Source organism: Haliotis rubra, unplaced genomic scaffold (genome assembly GCF_003918875.1).
Source record: "Haliotis rubra isolate DU_JTF1 unplaced genomic scaffold, ASM391887v1 Scf847, whole genome shotgun sequence".
NCBI classification, from domain to species: Eukaryota; Metazoa; Mollusca; class Gastropoda; order Lepetellida; family Haliotidae; genus Haliotis; species Haliotis rubra.
The window spans coordinates 41,995-63,735 of record NW_025767576.1 but is presented as its reverse complement, the minus strand read 5'-3'; the positions used below and the strand labels follow the sequence as shown (position 1 = coordinate 63,735).

General features: G+C 37.7%; 1 protein-coding gene across 1 annotated transcript in view; it reads right to left on the bottom strand.

Annotated features, from left to right (window-relative positions):
* Window positions 1-21,497, bottom strand: part of LOC124262615 (cortactin-binding protein 2-like) — an 80,788-nt gene extending 59,291 nt beyond the window's left edge. Inside the window, 2 exon segments of the mRNA XM_046697122.1 lie at window positions 15,670-15,771; window positions 21,221-21,497. Of these exon segments, the coding sequence (XP_046553078.1) occupies window positions 15,670-15,771; window positions 21,221-21,292 (174 nt within the window). The 5' untranslated portion in view covers window positions 21,293-21,497.
* Window positions 21,498-21,741: the final 244 nt, after the last annotated feature.

The window sequence follows — 21,741 nt, the reverse complement described above, 5'->3', positions numbered from 1 at the left end:
TTTATTGGCCAAAAAATGTAAACTTACAAGAAATTGTTTTTTAGATTGCTTTTGCCGTATATACACTTCATGAATTGCCAAAGTAAAATACTTTAGCATTTAAAAGGAATATTACTTTGACTGGTGATTTTTTAAAAACAATTTTCCTCCTCCTGCCTTTAAGTTTTCTGAGGACAAAAATCTGTAAAACAAGAAATAAAATTGGTCTGGCCTAATATATTTTACATAACCATAGTACAAATTGCTAGTTGGATATGACCTTATAATGCTTTCATCTATCTGGCAAGATCATGTGGTATGCCCAAACATTTCAAGAACATGATACGGATACAGATACATCTTAAAAGAAGTTATGCATCATGGCAGACAGTTTGCGATCAATCTTGCTTGCGTGAATGATTATCGAAGGTGAGTGAGTGAGTTTAGTTTTATGCCATTTTTAGCAATACTGCAGCAGTAACATGGCAGTGGACGGGTTTACAGGACGAGAGTTCCTGCAGCCTATACACATAAAAATTGAAAATAGACACAACAAATATATTAGCACGTCCACAGGTACTCAGAAATAGTCTAAATACTTTTTAAAAATTCCAATCAAGTGACAATATGTTATCACTGAGTTTGCTGCTAGCTGGGTTGTGGTATTATTTGCAATTTAATTACTGTAACAATGTGATGATCATGATACACAATACAATAACAGTATTGATAATAATATTTAAGTGTCTTGGACCCATATTTTGTAGTCCGCGACCCCTGAAAATTAAGAGTATGAGTCCCAGGGACCCTCAAATACAGGACTCCATGTAAATCCCTGTGGGATACCAGATATGGACTTCACATATTGAACCAGTATGGGGAATCAAACCTGGATCTTCGGTGTGACGAGGTAACACCTGAACCACGAGGCTAACCCACCTTCCCCCGACTGTTGATGGGCTCAGGAACTGACATTCAAAAATAATGAAACATGAAACTAAACTTCAGAGAGTATGTTTCTTATTGTTATGTTTGTTACATCAAGACACAAACAGACACACACACAGCTTCCCGACTCTTAAAACGGCAATTTAACAACATACTCGCAAACATGTCTCAAAACGAAGTATCCTCGACCCGCCTTGATCGCAGTATTATCAATCGGTGCCTGTTTCATAAGTACAGTGTTATGATTGTATTCCTTTATTGCCCACATGAGTTTAGTGGTGGGGTTTACGATTACAATGATTATTGATCGATTACTCAGCTCTGTTTATCTATTTGCATATTGTCAGCGATAACCAGCACTAGCAGACAGTGATTGTTGAAATCAATCAGAAGAACCAGCATACTATACACTTCCATTCACAGATTCAGGTTCTTTTCGAAATGTGATCAGACCTTTCCTCATCAACACCTCCTTGCACTTCACGAAACTAAGATGATCAGAACCTCAATAATAAACCAATATTTATCTCCAAACACCAGGGAACATTGAATGAGAAAACAAGCAAACATTTCAATAAAACCCAAAACCATGATCCAGATCAACCTCAATCATCAAACATGACCTCAATTCTTACCATAATATCTATAGCTGAGGATGTGCTTATCAAGTAGAAAACCAGAATCTTCTACACTGATACTGCCAAGATGAATGGCCATCTCTTGGAGCCATGGTTCACATTCAATAACAACTTACCACACACATACCAGCCATATGAATGGCTCTATGGACAAAGGATTCACATTCAATGACAAATTACAACAAACGTCTAAGCATCCCAGAACGGAGAACACGCATTTCAGCACATCAGTGATTTGCTTTGACAACTTATGAAACCATAGATAACGCTAACATTTAGGGTGTTTTAGTGATCAATACATATCTGTATGACACAAAGTGGGTTGTAGGCCACCTCCGATGTCTTGTGGGATTACTTATTGATTCAGCTAATACAGCTCAACATGCAATCAGGGTAATTAAAGCCTGGAGGGATGGGAGCTGGATGGTAGCTGGATGGTCATGTGTAATGTTGGTTGGGATGAACACTATCAACCAAGACTTGAAGAGTCCTGGGACCATGCAGCAGAGAATGTGGTCAGTTTCACCAACAGTGAGCCACCCACACACAGTATCAAGTCTCATCTAAACACTACCCCAGTCAGAATATCAACCAAGACTTGTAGAGTCCTGGGACCATAAGCAGAGAATGTGGTCAGTTTCACCAACAGTGAGCCACCCACACACAGTATCAAGTCTCATCTAAACACTACTTAGTAACCCTCAGAATATCAACCAAGACTTGTAGAGTCCTGGGACCATGTAGCAGAGAATGTGGTCAGTTTCACCAATAGTGAGCCACCCACACACAGTATCAAGTCTCATCTAAACACTACCCCAGTCAGAATATCAACCAAGACTTGTAGAGTCCTGGGACCATGTAGCAGAGAATGTGGTCAGTTTCACCAACAGTGAGCCACCCACACACAGTATCAAGTCTCATCTAAACACTACCCCAGTCAGAATATCAACCAAGACTTGTAGAGTCCTGGGACCATGTAGCAGAGAATGTTGTCAGTTTCACCAACAGTGAGCCACCCACACACAGTATCAAGTCTCATCTAAACACTTAGTAACCCCAGTCAGAATATCAACCAAGACTTGTAGAGTCCTGGGATTATATCGCAGAGAATGTGGTCAGTTTCACCAATAGTGAGCCACCCACACACAGTATCAAGTCTCATCTAAACACTACCCCAGTCAGAATATCATCAAGCTCTTTGGCAGCAAATATCTAATGGTTTTAGTAATTTCACATTTTAAGGATAATCACTCAGCGAATAAGAAAAAATGCACAATTATCTTTTGATATACATATTTCTTGTTTCTGCCTGTGCCACGCCAAAATCAAATTTGTAGTGCATGTACCACATAAAACACCATGCTCCAAATGACTTTTCTAGTTTCTTATAATGGTGAATACGGTATTCCTTTGTAGCTCTTGTTTTTAAAGGCGTTTCATGTTGCAAAAGAAGTGTCTTGTAGTAATTATCATGACTGTCAGCCTTTATCACTGATCTGACATACAATAACATGATCCATGAAACACAAAATTAGCTGATCAACAATAACTTCCAACATACAGTTGACGCATACTTCAGCTATTCAAAAACGAATATAATTTTCACATTTTCTCTTGTGTTTGATCAATAGTCATGCAATATCATGATCAGGGCTTGCCAATGTAAATTGTTTGTGCCTCTTCTCAATTAACAAATGAATAGGATGCAATAGTCTTGACCTGGAGTGAGTGAGTGAGTTCAGTTTTATGCCGCTTTTTAGCAATATTCTAGCAATATCATGGCAGGGGGACACCAGAAATGGGCTTCACACATTATGCCCATGTGGGGAATCGAACCCGGGTCTTTGGCATGACGATCGAACGCTTTAACAAACCAATATTAGTGATTTGAAACTATGATCGTTTGTTAAACAACTTTTATCCTAAGTTGAATAAAATTCTGAGATTTAAATGTTCAGTTGGCAAGGTAAAATTATGAGGATTCACAATCTTAATTTCACTTTATATGATTCACTTTTTTGTTTAAAGTGAAATTTCACTGCAAACAGACTAGTATAGCTAGGCTACCTGAATATCACTGACATGACGGTTTAATAATGATTGCACCTACCGATCTGTGCTCCTGTTACACATGCTTTTCTTAACCCTGTTCTTGTAAACAAAAGGGTTAAAGGGGAGCACAGAGGATTTACTGAGTCATGATGATGAATTACTTAGAGATGTAAGTAATAGGACTAAGAATGGCTTTGTGACTCAGTTACTGTCGGGTCGGGTCTTGCCTCCCCGAGACATATCTGGAACCTGAATGCTCAACAAGATCAATGAAACCAAATCACCACCTTAGCTTTCAATATCTGTCGTGCACGAGACGACCGTCCTTCCTGAAACTACAGTTCTGTAGACTAACAAGTGACTGGTAAGAAGAAATTAGAGTCACATTTATTAAATTACATGAGTTTGACTATGGACAAACATGGTACTAACCACATTAAACAGTCCAAAATAGACTCAGAAAACTTGTCATTTGAAAGACATAAACAAAATACCGTCACATGCTGTCACAATTCACTTACATACTCAGTGAATCCAACTGTATCAAGTCACGAATTCAATTGGTTATTCGCAATCATGCAATTAACTAGAAACAAATATTCATTAATGTTTTAAAAAGGACTGTTTTTACATGAATTTTGATGTTATTTATCAAAACAAAGATTGAAAATGGAACATATCCAAGCCAGGCAGGATAACAGTCAACACTCTTATATAATAAATATGACACTAAAATGGTCACTGGTCACTGCCGTGATAAATTACTACTGTCAGCAAGATCAAAACGTGTCAAACAATCTATTTTATTGTTTTACTCAATACAATGAAAAATACATAAACCTTGTCAGGGGTGGAAATAACCCATTGCCCGATGTCAGAGTCCAGTGTTTTTTTCTGTCGGGCAAGCAAATTTGTGTATCACACTGTACAGGTGTCCAGTTGACTTTCCAACATTAATTATGTTGTTTATTTAAAAAATCAACAAGAAAATGGCCGGTATAGTGGAAAAATTATCAGGACAAGCAGTCTAAGCTCCAGATAAGATTTAGCTCATGTGGGTACTGTACCCACTGTGTTTTTTTGGAGTGGGTATTATGAATGTTGAGTGGGTATTTCATTTTCCGTTACCCACTGCTTTCAAATATGTGCGTATTTCAGTCATATTACTCACCTAAGTATTATGTCATTGAGTAAGTTTACTAAGCAGGTATGGTCTGCCTTATGACATACCTAATTAAAACCAAGTTAAATATGATGGAAATGATTTCATAAAAAATCACTCATCCTATACTGACTGTACAACACTTGTCCTATAAAAACAGTACAACTTGATAGCAATCGATGTCTTTTTCATTACGCAAGCGATTTTTATAAATATATTCCGTACGCATTTGTTTTAAACCTTTTGCGTATCTAACATTTTAAATTCGTAATTGGTACGCAACAATTATTTTTCAGTGCGTAATTGGAAATTTTCTATGCGTATTTTACCCGGATATGCAGTTTATCTGGTCCTCTGGGACAAGTGATTTTACATGTGCCACTGTACCGGAGTACGCTAGCAATTTTAAAGTTATTTCCATCCCTGCTTGTCAATGTATTTGTTACCCAATATTCGTATCTGGCAATCCAAAAGCGTGATATGTATCATATTCGCCTCTTAATGGATTTGTTACAGCGTTAGTCGACAAGGTGAACCACCTGCATCAATGTTCAAACACCATCACCTGAGAAGAGCACTTAACTAGTTCCCCATTCTAAAGCTATAAATTTATCATGCTGGTTAAGTCGGCAGAACTCAGCCAATTGATTCCAATGTATCATTCCTCCCTTCCCTCATGTCATCATATCCACTGGCCGGCAAATCAATAAATTACATCATCGGATACTTGCACAAGAATCATTTACACACATCTGTTGGGTAAAGGATTAACACTTTTCCCGGTCAATCGGCTCGGACATGATCGTCCTTGACAACAAACTGTCACTGAACTATCCCACTGTCCTGGTAAAAGCGTGATGTACGCACACAAAGGTTTAACTCGCACATGTCGTGGTATGACTCATGGCAGCCGTACCTTGAAGACATCGTCCAGACTGTTAGATGAAAGCAAATCAATACATGATCTACAATTACTTTCGTGTTGTACCAGCACAGTGTGTTAAGCAAAGAGGTGAGGATTCCTGTATGGAAGCAGGGGACAAAAATCTGTATTGATGTGTCACTGTGAGGTCAAGCAGAAATAAACATCAGCTAACAATCACAATTTTCTTGTGTGTATTTGGTCACACGTACTTCTCTAAACTGTGCACATGCCACAAATCAGGTGAAGGTACACAATGAAGAGCAAGCGAGTGAGGGAGTTGCGTTTTACACAATATTTCAGCAATATCATGGCGGGGAACACCAGAAATGGGCTTCAGACATTGTACCCATGTGGGGAATCGAACCCGGGTCATCGGCATCACAGGCGAACGCTTTAACCACTAGGCTACCCCGACGTCCTCACAATGAAGTGTGGTTGGAAGGGTGACCATGTTCGGCAGCTTGGATTCTCCCTTTCACTTAATGACTTATGCCCATGTACTGACTGACTGACTGAGTTTGGTTTTATGCCGCTTTTAGCAATATTCCAGCAACATCACGGCAGGAGACACCAGAAATGGGCTTCACACATTGTACCCATGTGGGGATTCGAACCCGGGTCTTCGACGTGACGAGTCAACGCTTTGACCACTAGGCTACCCCACCGCCCCTATGCCCATGTAACACATGGTGCCTCCAAGTGACTTTGTTTGAAATATACCTCTGTTAACCAAGTCATAAATGGGTACCTGGTAGGATGAGATGGTAATGTGACTGCCAGCTTGAGTTCTATATGCCCTTGGCAGCTAAGAAAAGAAATCAAGTGCATACTTATCTACAGAGTTAATAATCTAGCACTGTTATTGTTCTTTCCAAGCAATTAAAATATGCACATTTTCACATATTTCAACATCATCTGGAACAAATGTTTCAGAAATGACAGTTTTCATGAAAAGGCTCGTGACACCTGCATCAAAAGTGACAGTCAAAACAATTAATTTACATATTCTTTCTATCTAATCAAAGAGATCCTATATTATCTCAAAATAGGTTCAACATTAACATAGGTCTGCAAGTCCGGGACAAGTAAAATTCAGGAAGGACGCGTAACATTTCCTGGCAGACTACTGCTTTCACCATTAAGGTAGATGGCAACTCTGCAGCAGATCAACTTGGTGGGTCAGGTGAAGTGCATAATTCCATCTGAAGGTCATAAAGTTCAACGGAAACAAAATTGGTCTAAGACAGTCTCTAGAGAGACATTCAGCCAGTCACACATAAATAAAAGGATGAAAGCGCAAGTAGTTTTCTCCCAAAATGAAGTACTGTTCCAGTCTGCAACCTCTGCCACAAGTTAAAAAAGCTTTAGTAAAATGCATTTTTTCATATACGTCCAAGCTTATTTAACATAATATATATATAACACCAGGGTTCTATGTGTCACATAATGTGTGTCCAATAAAAAAACAGAATGGATGCAGAAAAACACATTGCGTCCCGAGGTATGCAAAATATTTATTGTGCCAAATTCTTGACAAAAAATATAAGGTCCTTGTAATCCAAACAATCACATAATCTTACGTTTCAGTAGACTACACCATTCCATAATGTTACAGGGCCTTCACGTTTCCTTTAAGGACTACTGAAATTGGATGTCCCCTGACCCAAGTCTTGTAGGACCAGGTAAGACAATCAGGGTTTGAAATACTCCATATATTAGCGTGCCATGGCACGGCAAATATTGAAATGGCATGGATAAAAATGTTCCCGGTGCCCTTATGGCACGCCTAATTTTTTATAGACATAACTCATCTTTAGTCATTTAATCCCCAAACAAAACACTGAGGCAAATGACAAACAAGCAAAAACATTTATTGACTTTATCGCCCCGGAAATCACTGTAAAGAAATCTGGTTGTTTTTCCATTTAGAGTGTTGGGAGTACTGATAGTTCGGTTATTGAAACAGAAATTGTGTATGTTCTTCTGAAACAGAAGATATATCAGTGTTAACAGAAAACAGGTTACATTTGTTGTGTATTAACAAAAATATTTCAAGAGATCATCATCATTGCTACAGGTATTTATTCTAAAAACGTGGGCACACTTGATTTCTGAAAAGCACATTTAAAATATTTTCTTGGTGCCCAAAGGCACACTTAGAAAAAAAGTATTTCTATCCCTGACAATGTTACACTAAAGGACTAAAATTGATGCTAGGAGTTAGGTTAGGGTGAGAAGACGCGAAAGCTTTTGGCACCAACTGCTGTTAAGCCCAAAAGCAATAGTGGACGGGTTCGATGTAGTGCATGGTGTCTAAGCATGTAGGAGGTACTATAAATATCAAGAGCAAAACCAACAACATGTGATAATATCAGTCACCACTTGTCAAAAACAATATTGTTATGAAGTACAAATGTCAGTTGAGCATGTTGACAGGAAGTGAGTGATATGGTAATTTATTGGATGTGATGAGACATGCACAGCATAACGAGCAGATCAAAATCACCAGTGACTACCGCATGAAACTCATGTTTCATGTTTGTCATGAGTTTCATGTCTGTCAACTGTTAGTGAACACTTGTTCACAACTGAAGTGGTCACGATGACCAAACAAATCAAAACCTGTTTCCTGTGTGTGTAACGCATAGCTGACTCAACACTGCAGTATGTTTTGGAATAAAGTTTACAATTTTCCACCAGTCAAATACAACAATATCACTCTGGTTAATGTATTAAACATTAAACGTGAATGGTAAGTAGTAGAGTTCAATACAATAAAACAAAAGATCCAGTTATGTTTTACAGGACTCCAGATAATTTTTTAACATCAGGAGTACTGGTAAACCTTAAGAGTACATTTAGAGTACTGAATGGAATTTAATGGAGTATCAGTAATCTTGTGTTTCGTTTCATATGTGCACCACAACATTGCTGCTCTTGTGTAAACAGGTCAATAAATAATAAAACAATACTTTTTCAGATAAATACGTCTGTAAATGATTCTAAGACCGTAAACCATTGATTGCTGTGGTGCGTATCTGCTGCGTTTTCTTAATTAATTCCTACTGTATTGTGCATATTTTTTATCCGTACATTCGCTGATACGGCCCTTATCTGGAACCCTGGTTTTAACTCTTTTATTATTTTCACTCCTAAACTTTAAAAAGTGATTTCATCTCACTTCTTCGGACCAATGGAATATTCTTTTAAATATGGCCTACAAAATGTTTTCAACTAGCTCTTTATAACAACATTTCTTTTTAATCAATGGCTGAGTCCATGCAAGCAAAACGCTTATGTAAGTCCTATACCTTTAGTTTGTTCTTAGTAGCACCATTGCACTTTTCTTGTCGTTCAATTTTTCAAGTGCACATTAAACTTACTGATGGGCAATTATCGTGTCCATTTCATTTCTAAACTATGTCATTCACTGAATAGACAGTAAGCAGGAACATTTGTGTTTGTTTTCTGCAATACTGAGTAGAGCTCCAAATGTTATGACTGGGATAAGTTTAATGTCACTAATGGCCATCATGAACTCGCATTTAACAAGCATAAACAGCACATTTTGTAAGAATGCAATACCCACTAAAGCCAAACTTTATTAAAACTTTGACGGATCTTTGACACCATAAAATTGAAATGAAATAAACATAAATAACAACAAAAATATCATCATCATAACGTTTTGAAAATTTATCTTAACATACTTCAAAACTTCACAACAAATTATGACAAATGCCTGTTTCTCTTGTACCCAACTTGTTTCTTCCCATTAGCTACGAAACATTAAAATGGTAAACTAGAACTGTAATTCATATTTTTTCATCCAATCAAAATAAGTCTTAAGCATAAGCATCGCTCAGGATAGAACATGTTCATGTGCATCATAATACTGTAAGTGTGAAGTCGTGTAAATAACACACATTAGCAGTCATAGATACCTACATGACAGCTATTATGTAATGTGCCAATGACCAGCAGTGAGACAGTGAGTGTGGAGTAATATCACTTTCAACGGTATTTATTTCAGTTATATCACGGCATGTGTGCATGTAGGAGGAAAGCCAGAAGTGATCTGGTTACCAGTTTGGTGAAACTAGCCTGTCACAGTCCCTGAACCACATTATTATCCCTACTGCCCAGCCCTCCCTACAATGCTAAAGCCCTAAATGAAGTAAGTCTAGAATTTCCTAACTCACTGGGGCTCCTTTTCAATTTAAATGGGTTTATTTGTTACTATCAAAATTATATATATTCAAGAACTAAGCGTTAGTCTATGGTGAAACCTACAAGTATGAATGTGGTGCATAACATTATCAGGATGAACCAGGATCCAGCCTACGATTAAATGTTATGATCAGGGCTCGACATTCATGCTATCCCACTGGCCCGGGTCTAGTAAAATGTTCACAGGACCAGTGCAATTTGGAAAGTGCTATCCCGACGGTCTAGTAGATATTTACGGCTGTCAATAGGAGTTGCTTAGCAGGACCAGTAAGAATCTGTAAGGACCAGTGATTTTTAAAAGTTACTGGTCATGTGGTCTTGTTCGGGAATTTGGGGGAATGTCAAGCCCTGAAGATATGTAATTCTGCACTGTGACATACATCACTTTAGTGTACTGCGCTCAACAGTCAAAGATTATTTTCTGAGTGTGTAACCAAGTTGTCTTTCCAGTTTTAGTTCAACTGAATGAAACTTATGGAATAAGATGTTGTGCATATTGAGATCAGGTGTCATACGTAAGGACATTTATAAAAATTAATGTTTCCGATCAATTAATATTTTAAAAATGGCAAGTTGACCTTTCGTATTTTATCACATTGGTTGCAATCAGTGAATGAAAGAAGATCAGATTATGGAAGAAAACTTAAATACAAATATTTAATTAAAAGGGAAGTTTTCAAACATTAAAAGCTACATGATCTCTGGGCTGTTGAGATGGAACACAACATGGCACATACAGTAAGGGAAAGATAACTCTACTTAAAGACGAAAAATCTAAATGCATAAACTTAGGAATGGTTGAATTCAGAACTGGGTAAAAAGCATTGACCCACCAGTTTTATTCTAAGGCGACCAGCACAACAATGAGAAACATTTTCTTAATTTTGGCCAAGGGCATCACAATGTGTAGGATTCTACTTCAGCAAGAAACCCAGCTACAAATGATGTCTGAACTCTAATGTTATCAATATTGAAGTTTTTCACATTTCTAATTACCAGCAACATCCAAAGTATTTTTATCAATTTTCATTTACCTCCTGGAGTCCTGCGTCTTGGGACACGGTACAAATCCATGCAAGTGGTTCAGCATATGGTAGTGATTTATCAGTTTTCAAAACGGGTCAGACTTAATTATCTTGTCCTTCAGTTTGACAAAGTTTAGGAAACCAAGGTATTTTTCAACCAAAACTCAAACTTCCTTCCAGTTATCAAACAACATCAGAGGGCTCTGATCTAAAATAGCCTAAAGAAACCTCATCGTGTATTGTCAGAATGGATACACTGACATCAAGTTCAAAGACTCATCTGGAAACATAAAAAATATTGCATGTATTTGGAGGAGGATTATCAGAAGCTATGAAGACTTTTATCAGCCAATGCATGCAAGTGCCAAGAGCGATGAGGAGCGAAGGTTCACAAGTCCCCCGAGGAGACTCCAACACCGTGCTTCCGAACAACAAACTCTGCCTTTGGAAATACCAAAACGACAGGGATAAACAGAGGCTGCAGGAGAATAGTTATGCGTCATTATAACCCTCAACAGACTATTGACAGCGGGATGGAAATTGATTGGGGATAATTGGTGAGCCTGGATGGAAAAACTGTGGGCGAGTGAGCGAAATGCAAACAGATGGTAGGGCTTTGTTGCATCATTATGATCAACACAACTGTGGGAGATTTGCTGACATAAATCTGAGTGCAGGGAGTCCAGCATGCTTCAATATGTCAACTGGTGCCATTCAGGCCATTAGGACTTACCTTTTCATCTCATTGCACATAATAGAAGATTGAATCCATCATGAAAACTGTTGTAACAAGCTGGTTTATTTGTATGTGTCTGTAGCTCAACGGCATGGCCTGCGGTGTTGATGGCTATGTACTACAGAGACCTAGCTATAAGCCTACTTATAAATATAAACGAGTTATATCATGTATTCATAAAAATGACAAAATTTATTTTAGTCACGTAAAAATGACTTTGTTTTGGGTTTTTTGTTAAAGTGGTCGTTTCTGTCAGGATTACAAGTAAAAATCTTGCCTTTCTGATCATATCATTTTCCGAATTTTTTCATTAAGGTCAGTGGATCTGTAAAGCAGGACAAAACATAAAGACCTAAGGCATTATAGCATCTGATGATCATGTGAAGACTATTCAACATGAGCGTTAAAAGTTCCTGGGGATCTTGATGCTTGCTTTGTATATTTGGGTTATGCCAAAGAGTACTAGATTTTCATGCTTAATTTGAAAATTATTCTGTTCTGAAAATGCATGCAAAATATTATATGTTTTGGAGCACTTACAGAGAAAATGTGCCAAATGAGAAAATCAACTAGATTAAATGGAAGCTCTTGAGGATACTGCTGTATCAAAATACCTCCACCATCAACATGTACTGCATCCAAGGATCATGATTTGGACTTCAACCGATTAATGCATATTATATACACACAAACACACTGGTTGTAAACACCCAGGTACTATAGCCTGGATCAGTGACATGAGATCGCAGAAAGAAGTTACTGATGTAAGAGTTGATGCTTGAAGGACCCTTGGCCTCTTGGGCAGACGGTTATACAGCTTTGTTATCAACACAAACATATAGCAGACGTGTAACAAGTCATAAACTGGACATGATTTACACAGAAGTCCAAAGGTATTTCTGTCACTGTTGACATGCTCTACAAATGATAGGTATTTACCTAGGTCAATCTCATGAAAATCAGATCTTGTAGTCCAGCAAGGAAGGACACTTCATGGGCTGTCAGGTGAACCCTGAATGACCTTTCACCTGCCTGTGAAACTGAAGGTAATCTGTAACTTTAGTCACTAGTCTGAAGCCTGAATCTAGTAACATTATGTTTGGTCTAGTAAGCTTAGCTAATTGAAGTGCACATCATACCACAAAACAAATAATGCTATGAGCCAAAATCAGGCACACAGATTTGGAGTAAGTGAGTGAGTTTAGTTTTATGCCGAACTCAGCAATATTCCAGCTACATGGCAGCGGTCTGTAAATAATCGAGTCTGGACCAGAAAATCCAGTGATCAACAGCATGAGCATTGATCTGCGCAATTGGGAACCGATGAATGACATGTGTCAACCAAGTCAGCGAGCCTGACCACCCGATCCTGTTAGTCGCCTCTTACGACAAGCATAGTCGCCTTTTGTGGCAAGTATGGGTTGCTGAAGACCTATTCTACCCCGGATCACACAAATTTGGAACAGACTATGAATGACGTATAGGTTCTTGAGCCAAATTGAGACGTAAGCTTTCCAAAAGCAATGCTTCTGTATGGAAATATAAATCAGTAGCCATATCAAGCATCCTGTTCCTGTATAACCGCTACTGACCAATTTAGTAAGTGTAAGTCATCCTTATAATCAACCCTCAACTTGAATGAAAATTGATATGACAGTATTTACTATTTTCTTGTGCATATCACAGATTCACTTTTTACGCAAAAAAGCAGCACAGAAAGGTTTTATACTTGCCTAGTAACTATTATTAAAAACATTAAGCTTCATCCTAAGTTTTCATTACAACTAAATCTTTAAACAAACATAGCTCACAGGGTCGTTGGGGTAGCCTAGTGGTTAAAGCGTTCGCTCATCACACCGAAGACCCAGGGTCAATTCCCCACATGGGTACTATGTGTGAAGGCCATTTCTGGTGTCCCCCACTGTGATATTGCTGGAATATTGCTAAAAACGGCATAAAACCAAATTCATTCACTCACTCATGAAAGGTTTACATAAGCAAACCCCTCTGTTCGACTTGGCAAATTTCAAAGCACCCAGCACATATTACAGACAATGCACTATGACAAAAGAAAATACAAGTAGGACACACATATCCTTTGATCGTACTCCCTTGAAAGTGTAGATGCCACTGACCTCAGTCACTCAACAGGGTGTATAAAATATCCACAACAAAATAATGGCAGTCTTCATTATGTTCACTGGAGAAAGGTCACTGGAGCTTGCTTTCCACATACAGAAATCAGCTATGTTGATCTGCATGCTTTACTGACTTGTACCAAAACTTTAGAAGCCTCTGATTGGCTGATTAGATAGTCTGCCTGATGCAACCTTCTGCCAATGTAACCTCTGATCTTGACACAAAGTGGTATCTTATCGGGAAAAAAGATCTAACTGTTAATGTTTGGGTGTCGATGAGGTTGTTGAGGTGGGGTAAGATGGGGATGAGGTTAAATTGGGATTTCGCTGTAGATATAAAAAAACATGAACCATTCATAAGTGTTTGGAAAGAATGGATACCACTATTACCAGTCTTCAAAGTAAATTATTTTGGACCATTCAAAATATATGTGCATATTTTGTATTGAAAAAGACTTCATTACTGACTGTATCAAAAGTGAGCTACCCTGAATTAAGATTATATAGCATCAGTGGATATGCACTTATCACACCATGTTAAAAGACTGCCCAGCCCATGTAAGTTTTAATAAATTAATTTACATTTAAGCAATCTGAATATTCACTGATGAACGGAAACTAATACAGGGAAATATAAATCAGATACGTAAATGAAAGGGAACTTGGAAATTATATATTAAAAATATGTTGTGGGTCCATGACTAGCAAGACCTCTATCCCACATCACAGATTAGTACACCAACCAATGGAAACCTTCTTCTAGAATATCAGCATGATGTGAGTCACAAAAACCGAAAATGTGACTGAGCGCTGTGTAAATACTCTCTAATTCAAAAACCTAATGAAAACCTGGCTGAAAAAAGTCATCACAACTATATAGAGGATATTATATTCGGGCCCATGTCATACCATTCTATGTTTACGACACGAGTGCCTAAATTTTGGTATTTCCCGAGCGAGGGATATACCCATATTTAGGCACGAGAGTAGTAAACATAGTATGACATGGGCACAAATATGATATTCTGTTTATTACCGAAGTCGTCAAATTGAGGAAAATAAACCCAAATCTACTTTCAAACATAGGCTGGCTCCCCGCCGTCGCTGAATGTAGAACGCAACGTCACAGAAAGAAACGTGACGTCATAGCCTTGTTCATGACGTCACGTCACCATGACAAAGTGATATTTTGCCCTAGGGCATCATATGAAAAATATGAACCCCGATATGTTCACCCTCGTAGATAATGCATATTAAAAACATGTTCCAGAATATCAGCATGATGTGAGACACAAAAACCGAAAGTGTGACTGAGCGCTGTGTAAATACTCTCTAATTCAAAAACCTAATGAAAACCTGCCTGAAAAAAGTCATCACAACTATATTTGTTAATAATGCTGCATTCAGCAAATATCCCGCTACATGATGGCAGCCTGTAAATAACTAAGTGTCTACCAGACAATCCAGTGACTGATAGAGTGAACAACGAACCATGTCACTGGGATACAATGACATGAGATTAAACAATTCAGCAAGTATGGGCACCCAATATTTGGTAGCCTTTCAACAAGCATAGGTTGTTGGGGATATAGCCAAGAGTCCTCAAAGGGTACAAATAAGTACACTTAACACGTCCAAGACACTAATGAATTAATTCCAACCACCTCATTACTCAAGTACTTCAGGTTATTCACACATCATGATCATTTACTTAATCCTTGCCTTTGTTATCTCACAGTCACCAAAAATGAACTTGCTGCAAAAGCACTACAATCCACTTATTCAGATGACCCATTTCATAAGAAGAATTCTGGAAGTATATTAAAAATTACTTACCCTTAGAGCTGCAATGGTAACATCTCGAGCTTGAAGTTCCCCTTCAAAGTAGCTCAACAGCCGCAACAAATCATTTTTACTCCAGTCCGGATTGGGTTGTCTCTGGAAAGGGGCAGTAAGTATTAAATACTATTTACTATTGACATCAATGAGAATGCAGCAAATGTTTCATTCCTGCCAACTGCTGTTGGTCAGAAAATATGTTCTAAAGTAAATCCTGATTAACAAAGCGCATATCTCGGCTGAGATCATCACTTTCAACAAATATTGTCCATGTTGATAATTAACTTCATTGCCAAATACTCGTCACTCTGAAGACCTGGGTTCGATTCCCCACATGGGTACAATGTGTGAAGCCCATTTCTGGTGTCCTCCACCGAGATATTGCTGGAATATAGCTAAAACTAAAAGCGGAGTAAAACAGAACTCGCTCACACACACACACATTGCCAAAGTAAGTTAAGATTTGCTTAATTTAGATCAATTTTCTCAAATGTTTGCTGAGTGAGGATGGCATTACACCACTTTAACAGCAATATCATGGTGGGAGGACATCACAAATAGGCTTCCAACAGAGTACCCATTTTGGGAATCAAACCCAGGGCATTGGCATGACGAGTGACTGTTTTGGGCAGCTCTCAGCAATATTCCAGCATTATCATGGCAGGGACATCAGAAATGGGCTTCAGAAATTGTACCCATTGGGTGGAATCGAACCCTGGTCTTCGGCATGATGAGCAAACGTTTTAACCACAAGGCTACGCCACTGCCCCTCGGGAGTGCCCCTAAGCTAACCCATCACCTAGATTTGTCAAGAATTTGGTCATGGTGAGGTTATTGGAGCACTGTACTTACCGTAAACAATGAATATGGTAGATACGTTAATTGTCAACAGAGGAAGACAATGTGTATCATGTTTATAGAGCATTTCATCAAAACAAGAAAAGAACACATGAAGTGCTTTTAATTATAATAAATATGTGCACATTCATAAAGCACCAAATTCAATTATATTCAAAGTGCTACATTTATACCCTTCTTTACATTTGTGTGACTCTAATTCTCAGCTTTAATTACACAACTCAAGCTGCCTTTGAAGCACTTTAAGGTAATCAGTTACATTATCATATTATCCTACCAGGTACCCATTTACTGCAGTGTGAATGGAGACATATTTTCGATCTATCACTTGTGTAAGGAAATAACAAAAATGATTCACAGAGAATCACAAGATGCAAGGCAGGGTGTTTGGGTGTGAGACGCCCGTACATGAAGAAGATTCACTTATAATGGCCACGCTGTAATATTCTTCAGGTTAACACCACATCCCCCTTTTGTCAAAGTCTCATAAATTTTACACTTGAATTTCCAATAAGCTCACCACGAATAGCTCTAAACCTGCTGATGCTGCATATCCCAAACATTCACTCATGCATTCTTGATTTGAACAGACACAATGTCAAGTAGAGTATGAAATTCTTGCATCATTTTGGTCAGCAAACAAGAGAATGAAAACACCTATATTACCATTGTTAATCCAAACCACCCACTTGCCTATCATAATAGTGAAAAGATCTTGTGGAATGTTGCTGACGAACTGACAGTGAGGTTAGCCACTGAACCACAGCCAGGTCTAGTCAAAATTCTTTCAGTTAAGCTGGGTTTCAAGTTGGTTCATTTTCACGGATACTGACTTTTTGCCATCCAAAATTCATAAACATATTTCAGAATTTGGAAAAATGAAACATTCAGAACATTGAACTTCATATCCTGTGAAAACTTGAAAACGAAAAATCATGAAAATGTCCTAATATCAATTGTTCCAAGCAAAATCAATGATCTTTTGAGCTAAAGCCAAATAAAGAGCATATATGTCATGTATTGAAGGCTAAATAATTATTTATTGATAACTGAAAACCTACTAGAAATAATGTCAAGTAACAAGTCTGGGCAAGCAGAAGTAAATGACACAGGGGCGGTAGGACAGCCTCGTGGTTTTAAATGTTCACTCATCCAACTGAGCAACTGCTGAAATATAGCTAACAGTGGCATGAAACGTTAGGAAACATCTTGTCTCCAAAATGAGCATATTACAGAAAAATTGGTTCCTAAAGTATATTCATATAATATAATAAAAAGATTGTAGAGAATTTCTTCAGTCCACTAATGACACATATTCTAGACTTGCATGAACTATCTTTGGTGTATTTGTTTCAGGGTATGACCGACTACAAGAAACTATACACACGCACTTAGTCAATTTACTTTTGTCCAACCTTTCACTCTACTAGCTTTATTTTCATCAAGACTGTGAATATGGGTAAGGATGAAACTGAAAGAAGAGTCGTTTCAGGTGGTGCCAGATGTCAAAGTCTTACAAATCTTAAAATTCAGTATCCCTTTCACTGCTGACACTCTTGAGCACATAAAGAATCAAATCTTTTCATTTAGAAGTTAAAAGAACATGCAGGCATGAAACTTTAATGGATAACAACTTATTTCTTGTTTGTAATAATATTTAAGAGCTACTGCTTGCGCCTACATCTCATAAAAAACATGTCGTAAAGTTCAAGAACTCTATCCACAAAGCGTTTGTAATACTATGCCATTTGTAGGCTTATGATAAACTTTAGCTTGTAACATTACGAACACTTTGTGGAACGAGACCCAGTTCTTGTTAACTGTCATCAATGTATTCAGGGATTATTTATTCAGTGGAAATGCATCACTGGAGAATGTCATACTGCCACAGATCCTGTTATAATAACTATAGTAGGTCAAGTTTCAAATTACGTTAACCATGGCTAATCGATTTTGATAGAATAGGCTTTCAATATGATATGGCTTTCAAAATCATATTTTGATAAGCTATCTAAACCAGCCGGGGTTCTGGTTTACTTCATTAAGCATAAAAAGGACATTGATAACAGCAAGAAAATTACTCGTTTAAAAGCACATTCATCATTTTGAGGATGTGTCAAATTATCCATTGGTCATTGGTGTGAGTGAGTGAGTTTAGTTTTATGCTGCATTCTGCAATGTTCCAGCTGTGTGGCAGTGGTCTGTTATAATAGAGACAAGACAATCCCATCATCAACAGCATGAGCATCGATCTACATAATTGGGATACGATGACATGTCAACCAAGTCAGCACTGGATGGCAATTGAGGTACCATGTAAAATATGGTACATGTGCTGCTTTATATGATAATGCTATAGAATAATTTGCCCAAGTGTTGAAAATATATGGAGATCTGAAGGGTAGATTTTGTCTTTGTTGAATGTGAATGTTGGATCTAACAGTGCTTCAAAATAGCACTTGAATGATATTCCAGTGTCAGCTATATTGGGGAAATTTTAAAGTTTAAAAGTAAGTGTTAGAAATTGACTCCTTTGACGAAACCCATAAGCATGGACACAGTGTCCACAAACCAAACATCATAGTCTCGGCAAATCTGTGAATGTAAAGAGTCAGTAAAGACTTGAACACTGAACTTAATATGCTGAAGATGCACATAGAGCTCTCTTCCAGAGGCATGTAAGCACAATGTTAGAGAGTCATCTCTAAGAATGATGATTTTTGTCATCACTGGGGTACTTCAAATTATAAGTAACAGTACTAACACCTAATCTCGTAAAAACATCAGTGGTTAGACTTTTCATTGTCAATGATATACAGTAGAATACTTTTATAATGAACATGGATATAACGAACTGACGGCTATAGCGAACTGTTTTAAAAGTCCCGAATAAACCTTATATTATCATATAAAAAAGTGAATAGCGAACTACGGATATAACGAACTAATTTCAGTGGTCCCTTGGAGTTCTTTATAAAGGTATTTTACTGTAATGGGGACCCTTAAAAGGATTACCCTAACGACGGCAGCTCATAATTCTAATGTGTCGATATTGGATCTACGGGAATATGTCACCAAGTGCCTGCATTACAATTTTACATATAAATATGCCTTATTTAACATAATACACCCAATCAAAGAAGGCATGGTACTGTCAAATGTGAGGTGTTGGCAGAAGAAACCAGACTGGTTGGTTGGTTTGTTCTTTAACAATGTTTAATGCCGCACTCAGCAATATTCCAGCTATATGGCGGCGGTCTGTAAATAATCGAGTCTGGACCAGACAATCCAGTGATCAACACCATGAGCATCGTTCTACACAATTGGGAACCGACTGAAGACACCAGAAATGGGCTTAACACATTGTTCCCTATTGGTGAAAATGCTTTAACCATTGGCTATCCTACAACCTGGATGATGGTACCACAAAAAAAACATGCCAGCGTCATTCCTCCGAGCAAACCAGAATATGTATGAATATCGCTAAAATGTTCTGTGCACGAATGAACAAGTAAACAGAAAGGGAACTCCCTCTACTATAAATGGGATTCTCTGACAATCTACAGTGGTGAAAATAGTCCACTTTATTGGGCGTGGCTCTTTGTTTTTTACAATCAATGGGAAATGAATGCAATAACAATGAATGACCATTTCAGCAAATCAGAATGAAAGAATTACACTGACATGACAGAATTTTAATTATTATCAGTTTAAAGAATACCATGGTAACTTTTATGGCTGTATTCCCAGGCAAATAGTTTGGGAACAAAATCTATGATATCATGTTATCATGTGCACTCTCATGAAATTTGAAAAGACTCCTGCAAGATGACTTTGGTAGACCGTACTGTTTCATATTAGCTCATTTTCTAGGACAATGACATATTGTCATCCAAAATGTTCAGAGATTTGTTCACTTCTGACATAAAAGAATCTTCCATCCAAATTTTCGAAAAGCAGGATATTGAAGATGTTGAATTATTATTTAATTATTTTCTTTACTGCAATCAATGAGAATGGTTATGGAGGAGGGGATCCTCCAACTTGTTTGTTAGCAGTGGCTATAAAGGGAAAAGTGGAGCAGTACATACATCTACAATGTGAGAGCTGAGAAAATCTATTGTTCAAATATCTAGTTGTATAAATTTGGAACCTCACAATTTCCATTCTTGGGATATAGAATTTGTAATTCAGTTGTGATTCTTTCATATCTTTTCCATCAGCACATGAAATCTGTGTTGAAAAGTTGAAGTATCATAAATGTTACTCTATTTCGAAATATGTTCAAATATCAGTTGTATGCATTCAGTTTCTGTTCATGATAAAAGTTATCTACATGCAACTGTTAACAATGCATGCTTCACTATGTCCAATCTCAATTCTCATCATACAAATGGAAAGAAAGGTCGTGTATCATCAACTGATGGTTATAATATTTCACATATTAGAATATAAAGGGCACTCTTAACGTTTTATAACACTGTCAGTCACTGTCTCATCAAAATCTGTGTTGTTATATTTTTTATCACACGACGAACTTCCAACCTCACGTCTCACTCTCAGGTCCAGCAACTGCTTCGATTCTACTAGGACCAGAATCGGTATACAATCTACGTGTAATTGTTGAAATGATGCACGTGTGTGTGTATTTCCATAAAACAAAACACAAGAAAGACGTTCTTTATCCTACCTTTAACGTATTAGACTGAAGTTTGCCTGAAGGATCAAGCCCAGAAATCGGGTTGACGTTTCGAGACGCCATCTTGGAACAATAAGCTTGTCAAAGAAATGGATCTTTTTTGATCAACAGTGAAAATCACTGCATTTCTTCTTCATGATTACTTAAATGACTTCAATGAATGGCACAGTTATTGCACGACGCCAAAAACACATGGCAAGGAAAGCACGGAGCCCGTAAATGGTATCACATTATTGTTCCGCCACAAGATCTCTCGTCCATCATTGGTCACGTGACCAATATTGATGCATTAAATTCGAAACAATGGACTGGACAATAACTTGGTATATTGTGATGCTGATGCTTATGAAATGTTTATGCTTTCACCCCAACCACTCTTCTTTTCGTCTTTTAGCATTTATTACTTTGGGTGGTACAAAGAGTGAGCTATAATCACACGCGGAGCTATCGACAAGGGTCTTCTCCATAGTTGCGTACAAATGTCTCTCTCTCTCTCTCTCTCTCTCTCTCTC